General features: G+C 40.9%; 1 protein-coding gene across 3 annotated transcripts; it reads right to left on the reverse strand.

Moving 5' to 3' along the window:
• Positions 1-6,667: 6,667 nt before the first annotated feature.
• On the reverse strand, positions 6,668-11,255 carry Gpr85 (G protein-coupled receptor 85). 3 transcript variants are annotated; one of them, XM_023701395.1, is made up of 4 exons: positions 10,651-10,839; positions 10,364-10,482; positions 9,633-9,705; positions 6,725-9,280 (listed from the first exon to the last, which is right to left on the reverse strand). In XM_023701395.1, the coding sequence occupies exon 4, from the start codon at positions 9,108-9,110 to the stop codon at positions 7,998-8,000; it is 1,113 nt and encodes a 370-aa protein (XP_023557163.1). In that variant the 5' UTR covers positions 9,111-9,280; positions 9,633-9,705; positions 10,364-10,482; positions 10,651-10,839; the 3' UTR covers positions 6,725-7,997. The 3 variants fall into 3 exon arrangements, with proteins under 3 accessions (XP_023557165.1, XP_023557163.1, XP_023557164.1); XM_023701396.1 differs by having other exon boundaries at positions 10,364-10,506; XM_023701397.1 differs by lacking the exons at positions 9,633-9,705; positions 10,364-10,482 and having other exon boundaries at positions 6,668-9,280; positions 10,651-11,255.
• Between the last annotated feature and the right edge of the window lie 9 nt (positions 11,256-11,264).

Consider the following 11,264-nt stretch of genomic DNA (forward strand, 5'->3'; position numbering starts at 1 on the left):
CACAAAATGTGGAGGTAGGAAAACATCGTCTTATATTTTGTTTTATGCATTTGATCTAGCAACTTGAAGCAGATTTGGTTCCCTCTAAAAGAAAGCCATGAATTATTTATAATTGAGGAGAGGACATAAAAAGGAATAACAGTGCACAAATATCCATAATTTGGTCATTTGCAATGGAAGCAGAGCATCCAGCCTCCCTGATTAAAATTAAAAGTGCTATTATGAAGTTAGCACATGAATAAAGCAAAAGCCCAGAGAAAGAGAATTTTAATGTGCTATATATAGATATTCTCTAGGGTGAAAACCAACAAGCTGGAATCAGCTTGGGCCCACAGGTGCTTAGATAGGAACCTAATTTTAATACTCTACGTAGGTAGTGACTCTCAGGAAAGCGCTGCTAGTTGTGGAAATCTATGTTGATTAAGAATAACCATGGCATTCATGTCCTGGAAACATTCATGACCCAAATAAACAAACTATAGATTTTTCCAAGCCAGAGGAATTGCATTACACAGAGAACAAGCTAAAGGTCGAGTGAATTGACCATGGCTTGTAGCTGATCAGCAAACCAGTTCCGAATCTCCAGCCCGCCATCTTTTGCCCCACAGTACAGGGTAATGAAATAGAAACTATGTTTCCTGAGACCACAGACCCTACCATGGTGGAGGGCAGAAGACAGCAGAAGACGAACTAGCCTTGATATAGGAGTTCGTAACCCAAGAGGTTAAATAGAAAGAATGCTGTTCAGCTTATGTGAAAGCAAGGGCAACAGAACTGCACAGAAATGCAGAGAAGGAGTGGCCAGGTATGTAAATAACTGCCCCTTGGTCACTCTTTGGAAAAGTGTGGGTGCTACGTGGTGCATTAACAGCAAGTAAGTAGTACTTAAGGGTTAACGCTTGTACTCAGGCTAAATCATCCTTTACTATGTATAGATCTAAAAACCACCATCACCAAAGGTTGTAGAGAGATTTCAGAGTAGGAGCAACAGTGTAATGAGCTGGTGCACTCACTAGGGATGGTGTCCCTGGAAAGTGGAACTTTAAAGGCAGGCTTGATAGACTCCACGAGAAGTTCTTACACATTTTACAAAAAGTCATCTAGTTCATCTCTCCTCTTTATAAAATGCGACAACACTGATACAGTACTAAAGAATAGCAGCCACATCTAGGTAAAACTGTCCACCTGGTGTGAGTTGTATAACCCACTTTTAAACTCAGAGCAGTGTCCTTCTAAAAATCATTTGAAAAATCAGATGGGTTCTCCTCTTTCTTTAGTCGCAGGATCCTACATGAAAGCAGCGAGTGATATTAGTAACCTACTATATTCTTTGGTTCCTTCAGACTTTCAGTGGATGAGAAGGACAGAGGACAGACGGAAAGGTGGAGCTGGATGCCAAAGGCCTGGAGACCTCGTAGTGCTCTACCCCTTTATTCCCTTTAGTTTCTAGCCTTCTTTGATTATTTTGTTGTATTTAACAGCAGCAGCAGCAACAACAACAACAACAATAACAATGACAACAGCAACAACAATAGCCAGCGTTTATGAGTGCCTGCCCTGGGATGGGTACGAAAGTGAGCACATTACATCTACGCTGGTATAATGCTCACTCTTACAAGTTACCTCTTGGTTTCAGCCTTCAAAATTGGTCTAAATATCAATAGCACCTCTTTGTGTTAATAAAGTGAGTTATTATATGAAAAGTTTAGAGAAGTGCTTTATACTTAGTTAAGTGCTTAATAAATAGCTATTATTCATCATCTCTTTTAATCTCCAAATCTTATTGTTACTTCTGATCCCCCAATTTATAGATAAGAAAATCGAGATTCAGAAAGTTCTCTTTGTCTTGTTCACGACTGTAGAGCTATTAAGGACATTCTAATAAGGATGGGATAACCTCCCAAGTGTATGCTTCTCAACAAATGCACCATGCTGGTTCTCCCTTCCTGCACGGACGCTCCAATACCAGCATCCACAGTCCTCTGACTAGCGGGGCCTTGCCCTGACCCCACTAGGAGCTTTCGAAGGACTTCGTTTTGCACTCATCTTGTTATTCTTTCTATCTGAGGTGGTTCCCTTAACTTTGTCAGGTGCATACAATCAAAATTAGCCTTCAAGACTTAGCTCCGTCCTGCCTTCACGCCTGCCTTTGCTGTCGGCCTTCCCTCTCCCACCGCCACGGAGCTAATTGCTGGGCTGTGTACTCTTCACACTTACCTCACACATCTCCTTCGCAGCATTGACCACATGGTCTCATAACGTGCTTCTGTCTCCACTGCTAGATGTGAGCTTTATTACAGGAAAAAATGAAGTTGATTTAAGAGGCCAGACTCGGTGCAAAGGGCACCACAAGGACGGGCCCCATAAATCTTCCCAATAACCCTAGGATAGAGGGTTCTAGCAGTGCTGATGAGCCAGTGCCATGCATGTGCCAGCTGTTTGTTAGCCTTGAAAGCTCCAAAAGGCTCACAGCACTGGCTCGCAGTGTTCTATCTCACTGATGAGGAAGTTAATTTTCTAGAACCTACCTGCTGCAGGCACAAAGTAAGGGATCATTGACTTAAGCTCCATCCAAATAAAAGTGCTTATTAAACATAACCTAAAATTCCTCTTCTCACTGGAGAAGATGAACTTTTGCCATATTTTTTTCAGGGAAGAGAAAAGAACAAAATCTTGTCCCATCTATTTAGTCAGAGCTTTTCTTTCTTCAAGCCATGAAAATAAGCAATTAATTAATTACCTCATGTTCAAGATCAAGTATCAATTCAGTTTTTATATTTTTGATACTACAGTCAGTTTCCACATACTGTAACAAAGGATTTCTTTCCCCATCCCATAATCTTGCATACTGACCTGCGGCAAATGTCACAATCCTTTATTGTCTGTTCAAAACGTCATCAACCAAGGCATGCAGTACAGTATCAGCTTTAATATTTGTGTTAAGATCTTATTATTTGTTAGATTCAGATGGAGGAAACAAACCACTGCATCTACATATATCTGCTGACGTTGACATTTGTAGTGCTGAAGATGATGTCACTGGCACCAGAAAGAGCTGGGATTGGCTCAGTGCCAGGCGTGGGAAGTTCTAAGCCTCAAACCACCTGTGGCATCTGGCCATTTGGCGGTCTTTTTTCTCCCAGGCCTCAGAAGGGAAGGCATTCTCTGGCTTTCTTTTGAGGGCCTTTGATATTTCAGTACTTGGATCAACTCTCCTAGCATGGTGAGAGGCAAACTGGCTTTAAAAGCCTTTTAACCCGAAGGGTTTGAGAAGCTAATGGACATAACTTTTGGGCAAAAAAACGATAATACCAAAGTTCCTTCCCTATTTTGAAAGTCATCTCATTTCTACAATGTTTTTAGAAAGTTAAAGCTTTTTAGGTTTATCATAATTTTTTACAGGCTATTTCATTGCAGCATAAGACTGAGAGCTCTTATCTCCTGCCCTCCAATCTTCCTACCTTTCCAGTATGGCTTAAACTTTACTTGATTATTTTAACTATTGGCAAAGAATAAAAAAAAATCCAGCCCTGTACAAGCAATATTTTCATTTTAACCACCATGCAGACTATTATTCAGCAATTCTATTATTTTAATGTGGTATAAAGAAAGCTTCTAATGGAATGGGAATGTCACAGAATACTGGCATGCCCATGGCTGAGAATAAGAGCAAAAAAAGTTCAACAACAAATAATGCGCTGCAATATCCATTCAAAACATGTATAAGAGAATATTAACAGACATGAAAGTAATGTACTTTTGCACAAAAAAACCAAACAAGTTTGGCAATCATAGATAATCCACAACTCTGGTAACTATCTTGATTAATACCTTCAGCTAATATTTAAAACATGAACATTTATCATCTTAACTCTTTTCACTTTTAATATGGAATTAATAAGCGTGGGGCTCAATGCATGTGTGTTGAATGACGCACTGTCTGTGCCACACATGGCACACACTAAAGTGAAGAATTTTGGCTCTGCTTGCATCTGTCCTGCAGTAATCTCAGTTGTGACCCAACTCATTATATGGCTTAGCTGAAAATTTATGTCTATATAATTATGTTTTATTGTGACTGCAACAGAGGTAAGTTTTAGGGATCAAGTGAAATTTTCAACAGACTGAGGATTTGTTATATCCCTGATAAAGAACAATAAAAGTTGTTGAAGGAGTAGCATGCTTTCATAATAAAAATAAATATCCAGTCTCACATATTATCCCCATTGTTATTGGACATCAGCAGAGGCCCCCTGAGAGTCCTAAAATGAAAACAAGCAAGTCCTTCATCAGACTGCACTTCACAAGGGCAACCTCATGCTAGTGTGGAGGAAAGCTCAAGTACAGCAGGAAAGGCTCACCTCCAAGTCTCTTGAAGAAACTGAACTCTCTCTTATGGAAGTGACAGGACACGGGGTGGGGGATTTGGCATTTGGAAGTTTGCTGTGATTTTATATATAGAATTAACAACATAGGAATTGGTTCCAAAGCACAGCATGGTGATTCATCTAAGTGTGGGAGAAATGGTCCTGATACTTGGAGTAGAATGGGAGTTCCCTCTGAATTGAGGGATTATAATAGAGGAGATCTCAAGAAACACTGGGTAAACATAAAAGGTAAGGCACTGGAGAGAAAATGGAAAGCAGCCAATTTATGGCCATTAATACCTTTTGCCTCTTAGGAATGTTTACTACCTTCACACTCACAACTCATTTTATTACATATTTGTTGGTTCTTTCCCAGTAGATTGAGAAATCTCAATGTCTGATTTGGTAAATTTTCACTGTGCCCACAGCACGAAGCCCAGGGCCCAGCAGGTATTTTTTGAATGAATGAATAAATGAGTCAGCTATTCAGCTAGTTTTCACGGGAGCAGGGATAAGTGGGTAAGTGGCCACATCCATGTGTCAACAACTGCAAACGAGTTAAAGTTTATGGGGAAAATGCTGGTGTTGAAATCTAGTCATGTAAGCGCTAAAGAAGACAATTCAGTCAACAGATCATCCTGTCTGCCAACGTTTTTCTTCCAACCATAATGACTTTATGTTATGTCAGTGAGGCCTGGGTAGGAAACTGGTCAAGTTATTGGTCTCCTTTAGCCCACATCTGTATGAGAGCCTACATTCAATGAGTGAATGGCTAGCCCCTGCCCAGTATCTTGAAAATAAATGTGTTGTTTGCAAAAGGAACCAGATAAGATGGCAAACACACATCCATGAAAACACATCTCCAATACGCCAGAAAACAGTTCAAGACTGTTAAGCTCCAATATGGAATTAGTCCAGAAGGGACACATGATTACTGGTAATGAGTCTTTCTCACAAGAAAGTTGGATTCCCCAGTGGGAACGCAGCTTTCTTGGTTGAAGAGCAGTAACATTTCCAAGTTCAATTAGTTATCAACTGCTTTCAAATGCTGAGTATTGGAATGGTTATCAAAATACACCATGTGATTTGGTCGTAGAGACACTGACCTAGACTTTCATGTTGCAAGATTGCCACTCTTACTCATTGACCTACAAATAGCATCCTGTGTCTCATCCACTGCTTCCCCCTTGACCTGAAAATGCCAAGTTATTCAAGAGCAGGCTTACGCGAATGTTATTCTAGCTCAGACACAATCAGTGGTTGCTGGGACTAGTCTCTCAACACAAACCGAAGCTGTTACTCCAAGCAGCTAGGTGAAATCCTGCAGTCCCACTTAGCTCTTGCTCTGATTCCTCAGGCTCCTATTCTTAATCCACATTTCAGTTTTCTATAAAATAGAAATGAGTGTTGGTAAAACCTGTTCTCTCTGCCTCAAGTTATTGCTGAATTTTCTATTCATTGCTGGTGATATTTGAACCTGCAAGCAAAACTGTCCTGATGCATAATTATCATAATTATAACTTTCCTCTAATTTTATTTTGTGTTGGAAACATAGTGCTGTCAGAATATCTCTTAATAGCATCTTTTTATTGTATTTTAGATAATGTTTTTAGTACCAACTAGGAGCCTTTTTATTGCTAGACCAAACTCACTTTTGCACATTAAACTTTGTCTCAGATCTAATCAACTTTGGTGGAGTAAAAATGAGTCCATAGTACTCACTAAATCATGGCTTGAACTGTCCTTATATAAGAAAAACTGAACAACTTCAAATGTCATGAAAACATTTCAGTTATCTTGTTCTTTTTTATACTGATATTCTGTTTATAGAAGTACTATAGCAATAAGAAATTCTGTCCCACTAGATTTCTAAACTTGTTTTTCAACCAAAAAACCCCCCTAAATAAAACAATAAAAAACAAACAAAAACTATATCTTTTTTTCATGTTATGATAAAACATTTGTCTTACAAGTTATGCACAAATTAAAGTGTAATAATTATATTAAAATTCTGAATCAGTCAATTAGGCAAGTTTACATTTTTAAACACTACTTGCATGTAAGTTTAGAGGGAAGATTATGAAGAGCTACCAATGCTTTTTACATAATATTAATGTCAGTATTTCAGCTCATTATCATTTATACATTTCCAATTCCAGAATACAGTAACTATAAAAATAAAGAAATAAAATCATAATAAAATAAGTTTTCCTAATTTGTGCTTGCCTCCCAGATTAAAAAAATGATTCTTATATGCCAAAATGTAAAATTTATTCCAAGAAAATTAACAGGCTACACGAATAAATTTTGGCAAATGCAACTTTATATTGAAGTTCACACATCTGTATCTTAAAGAATGAGACTCACAGAATCTAATGTAGTTCTAAAATACCTGAAATCATATTATAAGCTTTCACAAGTTAAAACTCAAATAATTTAAACGACCAATACACTGAATGTGCAGAAAATAGAAACAAGACTGTGCCTCCCGCAGAATAAATGCTTCACAAATTGTGCAGGATGTCATACTAAGGCTGTGGTCTCCTCTTGACAGCTGACTTAAAATATAAACATACTTCAACTGCCAGCTTCTCCGAACACACTAGAATGGGTTGCACACCTCAGAAGAGAATCTCCTTATTCCAGTGATGTGCACCTTAATTTTCAAACCATGTGAAGAGAAAGGAAAAAGAGTACTGAATGATCTTCCATGCACTTCCGGATGAATGACCATGGCTGAGTTGATGGCCCTTGACTATTTGCTCCAATGCTAAATAAGATGAAGGATACTAGATCACCCTTTAAGGCAACATGTGTTTATTCTGCATTATTAGGACTGCTCAGTTGTGACCAGCTGGTACCATTCATGTTGCCTCCCAGACCAATATCTAGCATTTTTAAAATATAAATGAATTGGAAAACCTTTATACTAAATCAACAAAACCACAGAATACAGTTCAATGCTAGCAATTTCACTGGTAGTTAAGGAAAAGTGGTATTCAGAAATAGCAATGTATTAATACAAAAAAGTAAACTCTAATTGGAACCAATATACTGCTTTGGAATGCTCCCCCAAACTTACAAGGCGATTTTTAAAGTGATATTCCAATAATTCATGGCATGTCTTTAGTGGATTACAGTACTTTAAGTCCCCAAATAGTTTAGTCTTTGCAAAACAAAAATAGTATGAAATGTTTAAAGTCTTTAAACTTCTAAAATTAGTTTTTATCAACACATTTACCTCATGTCAACTTAATTTATTAAGATGTCCAATGCTAATTGGTTTGGTTTTTTTTTTTATGTTTTTTCATAAGTAGTGATATACACAGCATTTAGCACTGATACTTAGCACCCGCTACTTTCGTTATCTAGTTTTCAACCACAGAAAGAAACTTAGGGCAGTGGTTCAGTCCTTCCTTAATTACAAACCTTCGCTGGCAGTCAACAGGATCACTCTGAGATTTGAAATAGGATTATAGGTGAACTATTGCAAAGACTGCAGAATGTTGCCCAAATCCTTATAACTGCTGATCCCGTTCTTGAATTTCTTCTCAAAATATGGCTACAGGCCACGATTGCTTAGCAGAGAAGGTTATTGTTTCACAAGGCTAAAGCTTTACAGATGCTCCCTCATATAACACAGTAAGGTTCCCTTGGTAACCTGGATTTTCTGCAGTAAAGGAGGGTTGTGCTGAAACAGCGCCTCAGCTCCCTGTTGGAGAAAATGCAGACAAAAGGATTGATTCCTGCTTGGGCAAAACTCATCCAGACAGCAGCCGTTAGAAATCCTCCTGGTACTACAGGCCCTCTTGCAAAAACTCTCCAGTAACAGGCCACCAGGTAGGGGCCCCACAAGGTTAGGAAGAGAAAAGTCATTATATAGAACATTCTGCTGATTCTTTTCTCCATTTTGAACTCGTCTAAGACCAACAGCCTTCTTCTGCCTGTGGTGTTTGCATTTTGCCTGATGCCCAGCAAGGTGGGTGGTGTGGGACCCCTTCCAAATCCTGCTAGCCAATTGGCAGCTGCCTGGCCACTGGCTCCAGGGCCATGAAAAGTCCAGTTCTGGCTGACTGCTGCTACAAACTGGACTGGCTTCATTTTCCTTCGATCATGGACAAAAAATATCAGCTTGAGGTAGACAAGCTGTGTGGCTAGGAGGATGAGAGCAAGGAGCAGCATAAATCCTAAGGAATCATTAGCCCTGAAGGAGCGGTGTTGGAAGGTGCACTGATCCTCCTCCCTAATGAATGAGTAAGTGCCCACATCTAAAACCGGGGGGAAAGCCATGGCCACAGACAGAGTCCACACCATGCAGATCACAGCCAAACACGTCCAAAAGGTCAGCCTCTTTGTATAGAAGCGGTGATGGGCGATAGCTAAGTATCTTGTGACACTGATGCAGAAGAACATGAAAGCAGTGTGGAAACAGGACAAAACCCCCAGAAAGGCAATCACTTTGCAAGTCAGAGTCCCATAAGTCCAAGTGGAGCCATTTTTGACCGAGTTGAATACAAATGGAAAACAAATTGCAGATCTCAGGATATCTGAGCAGCAAAGATCCAGCAGGAAGTAGTAAGGTGCTCTATGCAAGGTCTTATCCTTCACGAGCAAGATGGAGATCAGAAGGTTGCCCACCACGCTGACTCCGGTTATGAAACCCAAGGAAGTCAGTTTCAGAAAGGCTGTTAGAGGTGAGAGGTTTTGCAAAATGTTGTCAGCTGCATGGCTATAGTTCGCCATAGATGGATGGAGGATAAGGATACAGCCTCAGTCAAGTCTCATGATCTAGATATAAGAACAAGGAAAAGATAGATCCATACATTTTACTGAACATGTAATCCACCAAGTGAGCTGATCCGGTCTGCAGTCATGCTTTCTCTTTGCTTCCGTTTGGTTTGCCATCCAAGTATCTGGAAAATAAATGAGCTATCAGTTCTTAAGTTAACAAGCTATGATGTCAGTGCTAACACAAAGCTGTTCATTTATAGGGAAACAAATAAAGTTTTAATTTTGAATTCTATTACTTGCTTTAGTATTTTTGCTTGAGATTTCAGAGAACTGGCTTACTTAATCTTCTAAGCCAGATGAATTAAAAAAAAAAAAACCCTCTCTTCTAGAGAACATACATTTGATTGGGTACCTATACATGAGAATGAATAAAATGTTTTACAGTTGTGAAATAGGCCAGCCCAAGAATTAATCACTAGCATTGTAAAGGAAGCTACAAGACTGCTGATAGGAGACAGACAGGAGGCTACCTACATTGACGTGAGGTCTGTTAGCATTGTCAGTGCTTTATAGGCAGCTTCTCTGTTCATACGGATCCAAAGAACCCCTGCAAAATATATGTCTTATAACTGAAGTGTCACTGTTCATGCTGCATATGAGTATTTGTTGATTCATTTGGAATCAGAATCTCAACATTAGACTTGGAAATTAATAAGAACTTGTCCCAAGATTTAATGTGATTTAATCTTTTGTCTTTGCCTCCCCACCCCCCATGTGGGGCAAATCTCGCCTCTTTTAAGCTCACATGATTATTAAAAATGGTTAATGTAAATATTGGTCAAGGAAACACACCCAGAGGAATAATGCACTTCCATTTGTAACCCGTGGCTGCCTGATTCAGATGAACCTGTATTTCTTGGGCCATTAAGCTTCTCTCATTTGCACTGGTAATCTTTGTTGCAAATCACAAGTGGCTTCATTTTAAAACGAAATGCCCCTTGTCTCCCAGATGCCTGGAAGCCGCACCAGGGCAATGGGCTTTCTCTGCTGTTACCGCGAAGTGTGTTTCCTTTGCCACTTCTCAGCTGCGGGGAATATGCCGATGGAAGTCCAGGCAGGACTGCGTTCGATGATTTTAATTTCCCCACCGGCACAACCCCGGGTAAATACCGATCGCATCATGCAACATTACGAAACCCGAAATCCGCCACCCCTGGATTTATAATGGGGGTGGGGAGGGGGAGGGGGAGACATGCATTACATACGCGAAGATGGAGAGAGATTGCTTCTGTGCAGCAGCAAGGGAAGGGCTCCCGACGGTTCGCAGTCTGATATTCCTCAGCCTTGCAGGGCTTTCCAGAAATGGAGCTTTCAATAAGCCTTACTGAAGATGCATTGTCTGAATGTACTTCCATTATGCAGTTTATTGTAAAAAAAAAAAAAAAAAAAAAAGCCACCACCTCAGGGAGAGCTCTCTCCAGGAGAACCTGCAGTTTCATCCACGCTGTGTAAACCCCCTCCCCCAAACTTAACCGAGAGTATATTCTCCTACCTGTTGGTGTTGGATATCCCGACAGACTATAGCTTCTTCTTTCTATAAATTGCTGATTTTTTTTTTTCCTCAGTGCCTTGACTGAGCATCCAGGCAGGGCTCGGCGGCGCCTGCGCGCTGGAGCCTGCTCGAGCTCCAGCCACGTCCTCCCCTGTCGCAGCGGCACGGTCTCCCCCAGTAACGCAGGGGCAGCGGCGGCGGCGCGGCGGCGAGGGCGGCGGCAGGGGCTGCTTCAGCCTCCTTGGAGCCAGCAGGAGCCCCTTCCCGCCTCCAGAGCCGGCTCGGTCGGTTGGATGCCCCGGCCGGTGCAACTGGCCAAAGCAGGCTTTTGTCCCCTGTGGCTGCTTCTGAACTTTTCCCTCCCCGCATTGGAAACCGGGGCTCAGAAAGGCTCGTTCAAGACCTCAGGCCCATCCTCTTTCCCGAGGGCCGCGCACCGAGCAGCCACCGGCCCGATCGCCCGCCCCCTCCCCGGCTTCCCGGAACCCTATGCTTCCCGGAACATGGTCTTCCTTTCTCGTTTAGGGTAGTCCAAAGCGTGGGATGCTCCTTTCAGAATTCTTCTTTAATGATTTCCCCTGCTGACCTTTGAATTTGCAGGTTAGCTGGGGAAG

Source organism: Octodon degus, unplaced genomic scaffold (genome assembly GCF_000260255.1).
Source record: "Octodon degus isolate 3935 unplaced genomic scaffold, OctDeg1.0 scaffold00135, whole genome shotgun sequence".
NCBI classification, from domain to species: domain Eukaryota; kingdom Metazoa; phylum Chordata; class Mammalia; order Rodentia; family Octodontidae; genus Octodon; species Octodon degus.